Below are 16125 nucleotides of genomic sequence, written 5' to 3'. Positions count from 1 at the left end.
TACCTAGGTGTGTTTTTAGTCACTTTAAACAAATGCTCGCCTCTCTTCATTAGGAAAAGATGCAACATAAATGAATGGCTCTGAAGTTGTGAACATGAATAGTGGCTTCTGTACCCTGTGGGGCATACGCAACTGCCGAGTGGAAGCACTTTCGGGGGGATTTCGCTGGTTTTGTGTTGTAAAAATGCCCAATTTGAGCAGGGAAGTGGCATTGTTCTTATTTCCCTGAGTGGGTGACAGCTGAGGTATTCTGACTACTCATGTTGCTGGGGACTCACAGTTTGCTGGCCTGCTCCCTCCTCACTTGGGCAGGCTGTATGTAATCCACAAAGCAAACAAGTGAGCGGACATCAGGATGTTTTAATGCTGCATTTGTTTCAAGGGAGACAGGAACAATTAAGCAGTTTACCAGAGTAAACACATGCATCAGGGACAACTCATTCCCTGTCACTGGACTATAGGCTTCAAGTGTGGTATTTGGTTTGGAGACCCATTAAATTACAATTGGGCGGTAAATTATAAGGGAGTACCTAGTGCTAATTTATTAGATGAAAGAGATTCCATAGAAAAGTGATTTTTTTTTTCAATTTTACACTTTCGTCTTTTAGAAAAATAATGCCTTGGGGTTTTTTTCCCATCTAAAAAGAAAAGCTTGATGATCTGTTTTCTTTGATAATAAAAATAGATGGAATTGTCTCATTAGATCTTGGGACTTGATGAGCTATCGGAGGAGAGAAAAAGAGATTAAAAAAAAAACTATATGAATGTTTGGCTGAATAGGTAAGGCCAGTGACATCTTGTAATAGTACACGTTACGTTTTCACTTCAGCCATCCTTTCATAACGTAAGACAAACTATTTTGAGTCGAAGAAGATAGATACAATGGGACTTTTGTGCGAATGTGTTTCAAAGAAGGTGTCAAGTCGTTAGCGCATTAAATAGTGGGGTTATGAATTTGGTACATCTGTCAAACGGAAGGCTTCTTGTCTTTAGGTCTATGGAAATGCAGGATCTAACCAGCCCGCATAGCCGTCTGAGTGGTAGTAGTGAATCCCCCAAACTCGATAACTCTCATATAAATAGTAATTCCATGACTCCCAATGGCACCGAAGGTGAGTGTCTGCCTTCTCACTGTTTACTTTGCACCTTGTTTCTTCATCAGTATACACTGTGTTACTAGGTGGTTATGATTTCAGTTGTCAAATCCATGAAACCACTGTTTTATTTCTTGTTTAGGTAATTTGACTTACGAATCAGTATCCACCCTTACTTAGGGACTGCATGTTACCAGGTTATTATGACATTACACAGACTGGTTTTATTTCACACAGATGCATATGTATGCATGACATATTTAAGCTTTGAGTGTGTTTTTTCTTCTTGTTGATCATTCTCCACATCACAGTATCAATCTGCAATAGTTTTGCTCTAGGAGCCATGAAAATTTGGATTATTTCCTTTATTTTACTTTCCCTTCGTTACTAAATATAACCAAATTTGTTTCAAGGCAACATTGGACTGGATTGTCTCTAAATATCAATAAAATAATTTGTGTGCCTAATGTTCTTGTGGCTTTGGCCACTGAAATATAAAGAAGTAAAAAAAAAATACTTATTGTTTACAAATATACGACCTTACTTGGAAGATAACATGAAATTCATTTACTTTCTTAAAGATTAAGTATATACTTCAAACAGTACTATTACAATGATTTTTGTGTAATTAATACATATGAATATTTATGTAAATTTTATGTAAATAGGAACGCCTATTTAATCCATATATACCTAAGTCTAAACATATAGGTAAAGCTATTTGTGTGTATCGTTAGCTGTCGTGCACGTTTATTTAGGTACTATACATATTTTTAAAACTTCATAGAAGGGTATGTTACATATTGCATTGTATTTATTTCTACTTTAGCCTATTGAAATATTCCTTCTTCACAGATGATATTTTTGCTTATTTATTCCTTACTAAGCCTTAGGACCTTGATGAACTTAGAACATAAGTTTCACTAGAAGTTTGATGAATTATCTACATTAGAGTTCCATCCATAAACAAAACCCTTAACCATCATTTCTCAATCACCATGGTGATCTTTTATCATAGTTCTTAAAAACAACAGCAAAAAAACCCCCAAATGCCATAAAATTGTTCGTTTGGTGCAATATTCCAGTATGTGTGAGGGAAGCCTTTTGAAACTGATAATGATGTGAAATTTCTGGTAATGGATACAATATAAAATCAGTTGTTTCTGATAGGAGATAACTTTTACAGCCTCAGTGATTGTTTTTACATGTAAGTAGTCTGTATTTTCCTTTTTGAGTAAATACCTTCATTTATGGAAAATGGTCCCTGTCAAAAGTAGAAACTTTGCTGACCTGGCAAAAAAAAAATCTCTGAAAAAGGTTCCTTTACACGTGAAACTCTTTTCTGCCCATTTCGATAGGCAATCAAAAAGAAATTTCAGTTATGTATAGGAAAGTCATCCTAGCATTTAGGAAGATTTTATAGAGCAGATGAAATAAAAACCAGCAGTCCTTTTTTCCTCTCCTTTGGAATTTGGCTTCAGGTGTGAGCATGGCAGCTGCTGCAGTGTGGACTGGACCGGGTGTGTGCACCGACACACAGACCACTGCAGGGCCCTGGACCGGTAGGCCCCATGCCAGTGTCAGCGTGCATGGCGGCCGCTGAGGGCAGCATCAGGGCACCAGAGGTGGAAACCTGTAACAGTCATTCTCATCACCGTGAAGTCCAAATAAGACAATCATTTAAAGTAACTTAAAAAAAAAAAAGAAGCTCTAAGTATGTTAAATTGTTTTGATTTATAGAATAGACCAATACATATTGGTAGGAGTAATTATGAAATTGAGTTAATTTTCTTATATATGAAGAAATGAAATAGGGGTAAGATGTTTTCATTTTGTCATCGTTTTACTGGCAAATCAACTCCTACAAAAGAAGAACCAGGCAATGTTGAAACAGAGTACGTGTTGGAGACTGCCCCCTTGGATGGCTTTGTGTGAGTGATGCGTGGTTTGCTTTTTAAGGACATGTGAAATGATACTATTTCTGAATATTTATATTTCATAGCTTGATGTCATGTTTGTATTCAGTAACATGTACTTGATCAGACTTTTGCGTAACTAAAATAAATCCAAACTAAGAAAATGTCTTAGATAACTGCGTAATCTGCTGAACCTAAATTATTTCTCTCCTAAAAAAAAAAAAAAAAAAATTAGTTATCTTATGGCTTAGAAATGGATTTTCTTTAGACCTATTTCAGACAGGTACCCAGTTACTTACCTCACTCTGTTTTCGGGCATTCTTTACTGGTATACTTTGCAAAGGTTATGGTAGAAAGTGAAGTGAGAAGATACCAGTATAAATTATCCAAAGAATACATGAAATTTTAGTCGACTGGGGCATCAGTTTTACTTTAGTGTACAGTTTGAAAACATGGACCCAAGCTTTCTTCACCATCTATGCTACATGTCTGTTCAGATGCAAACGATATCAGAAAGTTCTGGGTTATTATTAAGTTTGTGAATCAATTTATCATGCTGCTTACATGTTGCATAAGGCATTTGTGTCTTTTCTCTCAGTCACCACTAGAGGAGTTCAGCTTAAAAATCAGTGAATTCACAGTGGCTGACAAGCTTTCCCGGAATAGAATCATTATAGATTTTCCTATTCCTGCTTTGAAATCTTATTTATTTTGAAACCAGCAGTATTTACCAATGAATTAGAGGAATGAAAAAAAACAAGAAATCCCTTAACTTTTTAAAGAGTGTTTAAAATATCAATCACCTCCCCTAAGTCCATAACAAGTATTTCTAGCTATCCCCGCCATGATGGATATTTAAGTGACTTTATTGCAGCCCAGTTGCAATGAGTCTCCTTAATTAGGTCAACAAAACTTCCATTGAGTTTACATAGTTGTTGGCCCTTCACCCACTTAGATAGGTTGTCTTCTCTCACCGGAGCCATTTTTTATTTCCTGCAACCACTTGTTCCTATCATGAGGCTAAGAAAACATGAACATCTCCTGTATCAAAAACCATAACTTCATCTGAAGAACAAACAAGAAGGGAATGGAGTGGAGAGGCAGAGAATATTAAGTTTCTTCTTAAGTTGGCTGCCAAATTATCATAAGACTCAGTGTTTGTAGGTTCTGTCCTCACAGGCTAGTGCCTATTTTCATGGTTCATCTAAGGGATAAAGACAGAAAGACACTGAGCTGTAGCCTCACATATTGTGCTTTTCTCCTTCCTAGCTGAAATGTTCTTTAGTGAGATTCGTTGTTTGAATGTTTCAGATTTCAAAAGTTTCAACTCTTCGTATTTGTATATTCTATTCCAACCTCTCTGTGAATTGTTACTGTTGCAGTGAAATGTGGGTTTCACCCAGTTTATAAATCTTTGAACTAGAAAACATAAAGAGCAAAAATACAAAATAGCATAAATGAATGCTTGACTTGCATTAAGAAAAGCACTGTTAGAAGTGATATGTTTCCAGATGAGTTAATAACTATGTTAGATTACTGTTCAACAATTAAAGCTTGACCTGGAGAGACTGATGGAATGGTTATGGAAACATCAGTGGTGGCTTTCCTTTTATAACTGTTTTCTTCTAGTCTTTTCGTCTTCCGGGACAGAACGGAAGAGGAATTTATTAGATTATTAAAGCTTAATTTTTAAGACATAGGCTCTCGGGTGGTGATACTCCTATTAGATAAATATGAGTGTCGGACCTGAGAGGACTTCCAATGTGTAGGTATACGTTCCGGCCTCTCTTTGGTAGAGGCTGCGTGTTGACGTTTGTGTTGTGTCAGTGTGAGACGTAGTTGGGAAACGTTTCTTCAGAAGGACCTGGGGCTCCAGCAGTAAAAGGATTTTTATTTACGTACCTAATTAAGGCCTTGTTTGCAAAGCAGTGATTCTTTCCATCTTTGTTTTTTCTGCTTGTCTTAAATCCACGGGAGCATAAGATTGGTCAGTTCATATATTGCTAGTGTGAGTGTTTATTTTTGGTTGTCTAGGGGTGAGGAGTGGTGAAGGGCAAAAAGGAGTTGTGAGCAAGCAGAACTCAAAGCTCTCATTCTGAGTTTTCTTGATTGTAAATTTAGAGGCAAACTCAAGAAGAGGCTAAACTTGTCTTAAAGCAGAGGAATTTGTCTTGAAGTGACATAAAACCAGATGCAATTGGAATCTTCACTACAAATAGGGTTTCAGGGATTCTGATGGTAATTCAAGTAGTAATTTTGAATTGGTATATCAGATTTCCCAGATGATAAGAGATGCAATCTTGGATTAGGTGGCTAAATTTTCTGCATTTTAAGACTGATTTAGTTGCGTATTCCATATTTTAGGCTGATAGGTTAATTCAGTTTTACAAATTTCTATTATCAGAAGTTATTTGAAAGTTGCTTTATCCTTTCTACAAAGCTTAGAATGCAAACAAATTGTCAGTATCTTGAATTTGTTTTCCTCACTGTAATTTAAATTTCGTAAAATACAGTTATATCCAACTAGAGTATTTTTAAGAACTCTTACTTACGAAAAATATGTAAACTGGAGTGAATGTGTATAACATTCTGGTTTGAGGCTACATTTTAAAAGCTATATTTATATATTTGCGGTCAAATTTTCTGTTGTCAGTAGAAAAAACGGTAATCTAATTTTATTGTTGTTTACATTCTGCACATGATTTAGTTTCTGGAAGATGAAGGGACATTGTGAGTAAAGGAGTTTCTAAGTGACATTTTTAGAGTCTGTCTGTAGCCACAGAATTGGCCTCTTTTATATTGTTCTTTAGCAAAAGCTGTGAAAGGATGAAAAAAATAATTTGTTAGGATTTAATGTTTGCGTATACAGTGTATGAGAATAATTTTCACATGCTTGTTGGTAGTTAATGAAAATAATAGCTAATTTTTAAGAATAACTTATTAGTCACTAAGCTGACCATTCTCTATGATTCATTTCTTTAGTCTTCAGAAAATCCTTTGAGATCGCCAGCATAGTGGTTGAGACACTGGGTTTGAATCCCAGCTCCTTTTGCTGGCTGTGTGAGCTCAGGCACGTTAACTTCTGGGTGGCTTAGTCTCATCTGTACAGTGGGGATAACAGCAGGTCTCACATCAGGCTTGCCGTGAGGATGATAAGTAAAACTTGTAACACACTAGGAACTTACTAAGTGCTCTGTGAATTTCTAGACCATGTGTAAATAATAGCCCCTTCTAGAGTACCATTATTGTTTCATGTACAATAAAACTGAGTCTCCGAAAGTTAAATGCCAAGTTGAAAGACACATGATTTGTAATTGGTACCACTGGTATCTGACCTGGTATTTGAATCAAGTTCTGTTTGAGTCCAGAGCCTGGGTTTTCAAATCACTGTATCACTCTAGGGAGAGAATACATGATTCCACCATCTGCCAATACCTTCGTACTAAACGTTGGTACCTCCACCGTCCTCATGACTGGAGAACACTATTCTCTAGCAAACAGCAGAGCTGTAAAAGGACCAATGGCAAAGGCTTTGATGACAAAAGGACTTCATTATAAGGACAACTCCCCAGGGTAGTCGAACTCTGGTTTTTAAGTTCTTTTGTGCATGAGTGTGTGAGATTTCTTCCTTGTGTCGTGTGCATGTAGCATATTGCATCAATAGGTTAACTTCTAGGGGATTGTCTCTTACTAGTTTTCATTTTCAAAGCTTTAGACTTAATTATAATTCCACCAGCCGTCCATCTATGTTAAGCCTCTCTGGGATCAAACGGAGTTGGGAAGTCATCTCTGCTTTTCATTATAATAGTCATTATTATATGCACATTTGGATTGAAGCAGTATTACTGTGAAATTTTAAAAGTGGTTGCAGTTTTGCTACTGCTCAGAGTAAGTCTTTTCGGCCTCAGAAAATATTTTGAAGTGGGTGATGAATTTGGTCACATTTCTCTTGACTTTAAGAACCAGGTTATAGTAACCAAGCAAAACTCAAAGAAGAAGCTTAAATGGCATTTGTTGGGGGCTCCATAGGAAGAGCAGTTTCCAAAGCCATAAGTTGGGAACATGCATGCTACATTCTAGGAACAGGAGGAGAGAGAATGACAGGGAGTGGAAGAGGTCAAGTGGGAGGAATAGAGGGTTGGCACGTGTAGGGCTTGCAGGTTGGCAGACATACTCTAGCCAATTACATATCACTAACTGTATCTTTCACAGTAAGAATAGGAACTATAATAGTGCCTGAAACTAGGCTCAGAGTTTCTAGAGGGCCAGGCTTCTTGATAAACTAACGACTCGATGTAGACAGTTTTCGTCTACTCCCAATATCTAATAGTTCAGAGAATTACAGTTCTGGGGCACCTCTCCCCTAGCTGGGCCAGAACTTTCATTGGAACAGAAGTATGTATAACTTCCTAAGGACATCCTATCTCTGGGAGAAACTTTGGTTTCCCCCAGAGGGATGTGCAGACCTTTAGTGAGTGCCAGTATTTAGGCCAATCCTTATCGCTTTGGTCGTGAATTCCCTGATTTAAGTAATTCCTAATTTCTTAGGATGCCCAAGGATGTTTTGGGGTGAGCAGTATATAGATAAAAGTGGTGTGTGTGTGTGTGTGTGTGTGTGCGTGCACGCGTGTGTGCTTATTCTCACCTTGCTTACTTGGAATAAGGTCCAAGAATAATTCATTCTCTTCTTTTTGCCTCCAAACTTACAATATAATAGAAAGAATATATACATAATTGTAAATTTTCTATTTTTCCCTTTTCACTTTGGGTAGGAAGAAGTCATCTGTCACAGACATCGTCAAAGACTGCTAAAATATTGCCTTTACTAAAAGAGAACATAAATTTTGAGAAGCTAATCGAGGATTTACGTTAAGCTTTAGGACGGCCAAGTAGTTTATAACTAAAAGCTTACTATGATTATGTACAAGATAGTTTGCTGGGTTTGCAGGTTTTTCAGTTCTATTTCATGCCTCCAGTATCCCATTACACTGAAAAAGGTGGGTGAACTCTACCAGACACATTCCAAGGATGTATTTTAAAGTGCTCCCTGTAATATACAACAGAGACATTTTTTCTTTCATAAGATTAACCTAAATCAAAATCTAAAATATTTCCTTGTTTTATCACTGCATCTATTACTGATAAGGGGAATTTTGTGTGGGGAGAATACTGTTTTAGCAAAATAAGGGCTATGAACTGTATAGACTAAGTTCTTACTATCTATTTAAGGATGTCTTTTATTCCCTCCACCTACCTTATTTTATCCTAAGCTTTTCTGCACCTCATTTTAAAGAGTTTAAGTGATTATTCTATGCTTCCACAGCATATTATCTGTGTTGGAAAAGAGATTCAAAGGCATGTCAGGCTCATTTTAAAGCCTGCATCCTTTACACTCAAAAAAAAAAAAAAAGGACTTCCTAATAGCCTAAAAACTTAGCACTTACTGAAATACTTAACCTGCCTTAAGAAGTTTTTATGTTACTTTATCTAAGATTATTACCCGTTGAAGGAACTACAGCTTCCATTTATATGTGTATTTCACCTAGTAGAGGCTCAAGGGTCCCTAAGGCAGGGATAAGGCCGTTCACTGTCGTGTTCTTAGCAAAGGGCAGAAGGCTTGGCCCTGAAAACGGTCAACAAATATTTGTTATTGCATATTACTAGGTAAATAATGCAGGTGAATGATTCCAAGAGAAGGCTCACTGATTTTATTTACAAAGCATTAACAGATTCAATAAGTAGCTAAAGCCCATTTTGCAAATTTTTGAAAATGATCATTGTACAGACCAATTCCTACAGTAGCCATAGGCCGTCCATCCAGAGAACATCGCAGTCAGCATGGCTGCTGAGTTTGAATTTGCTCCACAGGAACTAACTTGCATTTGATATGTACTAATTAACTGTTTTATAAATGGAAACTTCCACTCGGACTCAGTATTATTCAGCAATGATGAATTACCTTTCACATAGTCCAAGAAACAGCTGAATGATAAAAAGATCAAGCAGTTAGAACACTTAGGTTTAGTATCCTTACATAGATGGTAAGGAGTCATGATTGGAGGTCAACATTTTTAAGGTGGGGAAAAATTGCAGGAGCAAGGGTGTATATGCACCACAGTGAAAAGAATATACATATCATGTAAGAATATATATCGTGCTATATATCCACTATTGCCTTGTTAATTCAAGAAATAGTTATTGATTGTGTCTAGAAATTTACCAAATACCAGTCTTGCCAGGGAGAAGTTCATGGTCTACTGTGATTGGCAGACCAATAATCAGATGACCACCATACTTGATGCTCAGGGCTGTATTCTCCAGAGGAGGGATGCCTAATCATGACTGAGGTGATCTAGGGATGGTTTCTGCACACTGGTAATACTTAAACTGAATCTTGAAGGAGAGGTAGAAAACCACTGGATGCCAAGCCAGAAAGGCAGAAAGGGAGGCCATGGATTATTCAGGTGTAGCAAAGCCATCCCTAATCCCGGGGGCTGTGTGTGGGGGGGGGGGGGGCGGGGGCAGGGGGGTGTTGAGAGACATGGCAGACAGATGACGAATGGCCTTATGTACCAGGTTCAGGAGTTTGGATTCAATCCTGAAGGAACTGGGTGACCTGAAGGCTTGCAAACAGAAGAGTGATGTGATAGAGTCTGTGTCTTGCAAATACACTTAGGTAGTACTTTGAAACTCTATTCAACAGGTGGTAGGTGGGGAGAAAAGACTCCAGGTGAGAAGTTATGAGGGCATTTTTATCTAAAATCATGTACTTATTTATATATTATGTTTTCAGCACAAATTTCTATCTGACACTTGCCTAGATCCCACATGCTGCGGAGCGGCTGGGCCCGTGAGCCGTGGCCGCTGAGCCTGCGTGTCCAGAGCCTGTGCTCCGCAACGGGAGAGGCCACAACAGTGAGAGGTCAGTTTAACAATGTAACTGACATGTGGGTTTTGAGAGACACCAGAGCAGGGGGTTGGGGGAAGGCTAGGAAGCCAGGATACTAGCCCTGCCCCTTACCAGTTAGCAAGTGTGATGCCCTTTATCTCTGCTTCCCGGTCTGTAAAATGAAGAGAATAATAGTACTGACCTGTAGGGGTGCGAGGATAGTTAAATGAGTGGGTAAAGCACTTACAACAGTCTGACTCCCAGGAAATACTTAATATCCATGGGCTGTTTTTGTTGTTATTGTTATTATCATATGATCTCTGAGCCTCTGCTTTCCCCACTGTAAAATGGGGGTTATACCTTTTTCACTGGGTGTATTTCATCTAGTAGAGGCTCAAGGTTCTTTAAAGGCAGGGACAGACCTAAAATGCTCAGAACAGTCACTGCCATACTACATGCTCAAAGAATAGCAGCTGTTATTAAAGAATAATACATGTTATATTTCTTTAAGCAAACATATGGCTACTGCGTACTGGCTGGCTACTGCAGTGTTTCCATGGAAAGAGAAGATGCCTCCTTCCCTTGTGAGATCTGCACATCTCTTAATAGCCTTTGCAGGTACTCTGAGTACCTGTGGTACTCAGTAAGTACTTTCTCAATTAATACACAGTGAGGGTAGGATTTAGTTCTGGGTGCTCCCGTGAGTCGGTGAAGAATGGGAAAAGGTATGATCTGAGATGTAAATTTGGTAGGTTGATTACACTTTAGGCAAGTAAACCATTTTTCCAGATTGATACGATTGAGGTTATGAACTCAAGCCAGCTCATCTGCTCCCAATCTTCATACACTAGTTTATTTTATCATCCGCTAATCTGCAACATACAGTGATACACTTTTGTTCAGTGCCCTGCTCTTCTGGGACTTTCCTATTGCTGTGCCCTTCACTGATTGTTCGGATCTCCATCAGAGGAATGATTAAGGATGATAAAACCCTAATTGGACAACGTTTGATTTTTCAGTGGTTTCATAAAAGGTATGGTAATCAAAGAAATTTGAAACCTAATTGTGTGACCTTAGGCTAGTTTTTAAACGTCTTTAAGCTGCAGTTTCCTCATCTTTCGAATGTGACAATTATAATAAATATCTCATGATGTTGCCACGAGAAGCAAATAAGCTATTGCGTATAAAGTGCTTAGCACAATGCCTGGCATTTGGTAAATGCTCAATATATATAAGCTATTTTTAAAGTGACTACTCTTCCACATGAAAATTCTATGTAAATATTGCCTATGCCATAAATGGAGACTGTTATATTGCTAACTCAATTCTTAAAATTGGAACAACCTTTTCAGACCGTTGTGCCATGTTTCCATTCTTGTAACACGCTAAAAATGTTTAGATCCCGCTTTGGCATCTAAGTATAGGTATCTGTTAAACGTCATCAAGTGGCACATTTAAGATTTGTGTGTTTCATTATGTATATTTTCCTTAAAAGAAAAAAGGACCATAAACAAATATGAACTCTAATGATATGAACGCTGAAGTGTTTGGGGAACTATATTATGTCTGCAGCTTATTTTTAATGCGTGTAGAATAAGGTGGTTTTATGAGGAATAGATGTGGGAAAGTAAATAGATTAAAATGTTAATGGTGAAATCCTGGTGGTCGGTTTCTGGCTGTTCACTGTATAATTCTTTCAACTTTTCAGTATGTATGAAAATTTTTTGTAATAAAATATTGGTGAAAAAAGTGAACCTCAGATACTTAAAGTGTCCCGGGAAGGAAACATTTATTTAGTTTTCACTGCGTACAAAGCACTCTGCCAGGTTCCAGCACATGTACAATGAAGTATGACACTACCTCTGCATTTAAAAGCTCACAGTCTGGTTGGGGGAGATAAGACTTTTTAAAAATTTTGGCAAAAACTGAAAGGTCATGTTGTGTCAATTAAATTATGAAGGCAGAGATTTCCAGTCCGTGGCTTAGAGATCCCCAGGAGTTGCAGAGCTAGTACTGAAAGTCAGCAAGTTCTGTGCGAAGAGCTGTGTCGGAAGGATGAGGAAATTAATAGGTCACATCCATCTTTAACTCTTTTTCACGTACGGACGTTCTGTTATGTTTATGAAAATATAAATTTTCTTGTCTGAAAATTCACAGTAGGTTTTTGTCATTGGGTACTTTCTCCATCAACAGATTAAAAATAGGCTATCATTTGGGTTCTGAAATGTTTTGGTGTTAGAAAGAGGGCTTCATTCTCAAGAAGGTTAGAAGCCACTGATCTAAACAAAAGTGCTCTCAGAGTTCAGAGAAAAGAGCTCTTCAGCTTGCTGAGGTCTGGCCAGGCTTCAAGAAGGAGATGGAATCTGAGCTGAGTGTTTGGGAAATGGGTAGAATTTGAATAGGTTGAGAAGGGATGGAATGCATTCTAAATGAGGGACCAATACGAACAAAGGTAGGATCGTTTGGGAGACTGGGAGGAGACCAGTTGAGCTGAAGAGGAACTGATAGGAGATAAGGTTGGAAGAATCATCTAGAGCCAAACTAGGAGGTGGAGGACCCTGAATACGAGGCTAAGGAATTTGGACTTTATCCTGGAGCCAGTAAAGAAGCCACTGAATATTTTGAGCGAGGGATTGATAGGGTGCAAGTGTCTTAGGTATGAATCTGGCAGCAGTTTCAAGGATAGGTTGGATTGAGGGAGAGATGTGCAGCAGAATGGAGGCTCATCTGATCTGCCAAGATTTCGTGTGTTAGAAACCTGAGCTTGTGTGGCAAGAATGAGAATTGCCAAAAAAAAAAAAAAAAAAGAAAGTGAAATCGCAGGAGACATTTTACCGGAGCAGCCATCACTTACCAAGTATCACTTCTTTTACCAAAAAGAGTCAACTAGTCCAGACCTCGACATAAATCATTGCACAGGGCTACTCCAATATGCTATACTCTCTGTGAATAATGAGTTTTAAAACAATAACATTTCTTGTTGGCCATGTTTACCCTTAAGTTCCAGTTTAGTCTGTGTATGTTGGTTTGGTTTTCATAAGGTTGTATGGCTGTTTTGTAGAGTTAATATTTTTCTACTCTCTTTTAAGAAAAAGAGGATGACTTTAAATTTTCAGAGGAATAATAATCATATTCCAGATTGTGATACCTCATTTCCCAAATGGGTATTAACCAGAGGTAGATATATATACACTTTTAGATAAGAAAGAGTTGAATGGCTGCTTATAATCTTTAATTTATTAATTCAATTATATGTCTAAAATAAGATCTATAAAATATATAAATTTGGGAATATTGCTATCTTGCACTTTCATATTTCGTGTAACAATTTTATTCTGTTTACATGTGCATTTGGTATCCCTTGATGCCATTTTTTGAGTCATTTGACACATTTTAAAAAAACATCAGGCTTCCCTGGTGGCACAGTGGTTGAGAGTCCGCCTGCCGATGCAGGGGACACGGGTTCGTGCCCCGGTCCGGGAAGATCCCACATGCCGCCGAGCGGCTGGGCCCGTGAGCCACGGCCGCTGAGCCTGCGCGTCCGGAGCCTGTGCTCCGCATCGGGAGAGGCCACAGCAGTGAGAGGCCCGCGTACCGCAAAAAAAACCCCCAAAAAACTCCATACATTTCCACTTTGGCCTCATGATTTGAGTAGTCATTAAATCCGTGAGTGATACTATCATTGAATCCAAACTATAACTTAATATTATGATGGTTATACTTTCATCTTATAGGTTATTTGTCATCTGTACAGCATAACTGTATCTCTTTAAAGGGCTTTTTAAGGCTTACTTACAGCAATAGCTAACATGTGTCTTGGGCTGATCATGCCCCACAAATTATTATTAAATCTTTGTGACTTATTTACCTCTCTTTTTACTGATTCAGGAAGGGTTCTCTCTAAACATACAAAAATTCCAATGATTGATATTCCTTTATGTGAATGTATCTTCTCCAAAGAGTACTTTGCTCAAAATAACATGAGGGGCATGTGTCCTGTAAGTGAGAGGCTTTACAAGAACCTGCACATACACTGACAGAGTGATACTTTGGGAAGAATAAAATGTAATCTTCTGTTTGATCATACACTGTGTGTTTAATTGCCTTATGCAATATGCCTAGTGGTATGAAGTCAGTTGTAATCTGTTTTTTAAAGTCAGTTGTACATTTTTACCTTCATCCATTCCTTCAATGAATATTGTGTTCCAACTATGTGTCAAGCATGGTGCTATGTTCTGTAGAGATACAAAAAGCTGGAGTTCCTATCGTGAAGAAATTTATAATATATTCAAACGGATAAGACTGTGAAATGTAAAATGAGGTTGAGTAGGATATGTGTTCTAAATGAGGTACAAGCTCAAGGAAAAGAAGAATCACCCCTGAGTAGTAGATTAGGCAAGACTTCACACAGCAGGTGGGACATTGCTTGACGGGAATTTGTAGAACCTTTAATGTCAGAAGGAAAGGCACTAGCCCTACTATGGATTTGAGGAAGCATTAAACATTCGGTAGACCAGTTTGGTTTAAATGTTGACTGTATATATGGACATGTGGTTCTTTGTCTGTAAAAGGGAGATAATAAGTGTCACACAGGAAAGTTAGGACAATTAGATGTGACCTTATATTTTGTAATATTCTTCTATTCTTGTAAGTTACCGTTTGTTATACAAATGTAAAATGTGTATGGAAGAACTGGCAAGGAAAGGAAAAAATAAAAGTATAAAAAGCTTGGTCTTAGAGTATAGAGGGCCTTATGAACACGATAAAGGAATGGTAACTTAATTTGGGAGAAAATGGAGAGCCTGCTCTTAGACCTCAGAGCCAGGAGTGACTCGCTGAAATCTCGGCTAAGGAAAGATAAGTATCTCTGCTCAAAATAGAGTAGAGACTGAAAAGCAAATTGGCTTTTCCAAGAGAAGAGGTATAAGGTAATTAGGTTAGTGGCTGTGAAATTAGGGGGGGAAATGGTTGTAAAGATTAGAATGGTAGAAATGATAGACTTGGCAATGGAATGTGAGGAAAGAGTTGCTGGGAGGAATCAGGGTGAAAAGGAAACTTTCTGTCTCGGTGGCATGACCATTACAAAGGGATAGAATGAGGAGTTTGCGTTTGAGCAGGTTGATTTGACCTTGATCCAGGCAAGGGCCTTGCATAATTGGAATGTGAAGATTGGTCCCTGTGAAAAAGTCATGCACGTGGATAGAGATTTGAGAGTTGTCTACGTGAAGGAGATTTTTTTTTAATTGTGGAAAGACATAACTGTGAGGGACAATTTAGATAGATGAGGAGGTAGAATTATAGAACCACAGAGGAGGCAAAGGAAGACAATCCAGAGAAAAAGACATATACAGGTTAAAAAAGGGAAACACTGCTGTGTTGTGTTGGTCAATGATGAGAAAAGTGTCAGAGGAAGGCCCACTCCACAGAAGAATTAAGGAAAATCAGGATGGAAAAAGTTTGCATCGGGCAATTAGGAAAATCCTTTTAGTAAAATAGTAGCTATAAAGGGATGATTCAAAGGATTAAAGACAGAGTAGATATTAAGGACTTGAAGGCAAACTTTCAGAAAACTTAGTGATGAAAGAAGGGAGAGAGGTAGATCATGCTTGAGAGAAGTTTTTTTTAAAATCAGGGCAGACCTGCCTTATTTATTGGATTTAAAAAAAAATTTTATTGGAGTCTAGTTGATTTACAATGTTGTGTTAGTTTCAGGTGTACAGCAAAGTGAATCAGTTATACATATATCCACTCTTTTTTAGATTCTCTTCCTGTATAGGTCATTACAGAATACTGAGTAGAGTTCCCTGTGCTATATAGTAGGTCCTTATTAGTTATCTATTTTATCTATAGTAGTGTGTATATGTCAATCCCAGTCTTCCAATTTATCCCTCCCCCTCTTTCCCCCTGGTAACCATAAGTTTGTTTTCTACATCTGTGACTCAATTTCTGGTTTGTAAATAAGTTCATTTTTACCCTTTTTTTAGATTCCACATATAAGCAATATCATATATTTGTCTTTCTCCTTCTGACTTACTTCACTCAGTATGACAGTCTCTAGGTCCATCCATGTTGCTGCAAATGGCATTATTTTGTTCTTTTTTTATGGCTGAGTTATATTCCGTTGTATATATATATCCCACATCTTCTTTATCCATTCCTCTGTCGATGGACATTTAGTTTGCTTCCATGTCCTGGCTATTGTAAATAGTGCTGCTGCCTGTTTTTT

The 16125-nt window shown here is 37.9% G+C and overlaps 1 protein-coding gene across 4 annotated transcripts in view; it reads left to right on the top strand.

Moving 5' to 3' along the window:
• Positions 1-993: 993 nt before the first annotated feature.
• The window catches only part of EYA1 (EYA transcriptional coactivator and phosphatase 1), a 151099-nt gene continuing 135967 nt past the window's right edge, over positions 994-16125 (top strand). For 3 of the 4 annotated variants that reach the window (XM_024739002.1, XM_024739001.1, XM_024739000.1), the window contains exon 1: positions 998-1112. In XM_024739002.1, the coding sequence (XP_024594770.1) occupies positions 998-1112 (115 nt within the window). Of the gene's footprint in view, positions 1113-16125 lie in introns of all 4 variants that reach the window. The other variant, XM_024739007.1, reaches the window with a different exon arrangement.

The sequence above is a fragment of the Neophocaena asiaeorientalis genome, unplaced genomic scaffold (assembly GCF_003031525.2).
Source record: "Neophocaena asiaeorientalis asiaeorientalis breed wild unplaced genomic scaffold, Neophocaena_asiaeorientalis_V1.1 scaffold299, whole genome shotgun sequence".
Classification (NCBI taxonomy): domain Eukaryota; kingdom Metazoa; phylum Chordata; class Mammalia; order Artiodactyla; family Phocoenidae; genus Neophocaena; species Neophocaena asiaeorientalis.
The sequence above is the reverse complement of the archived record's forward strand: the minus strand, read 5'-3'. Positions and strand labels throughout refer to the sequence as shown.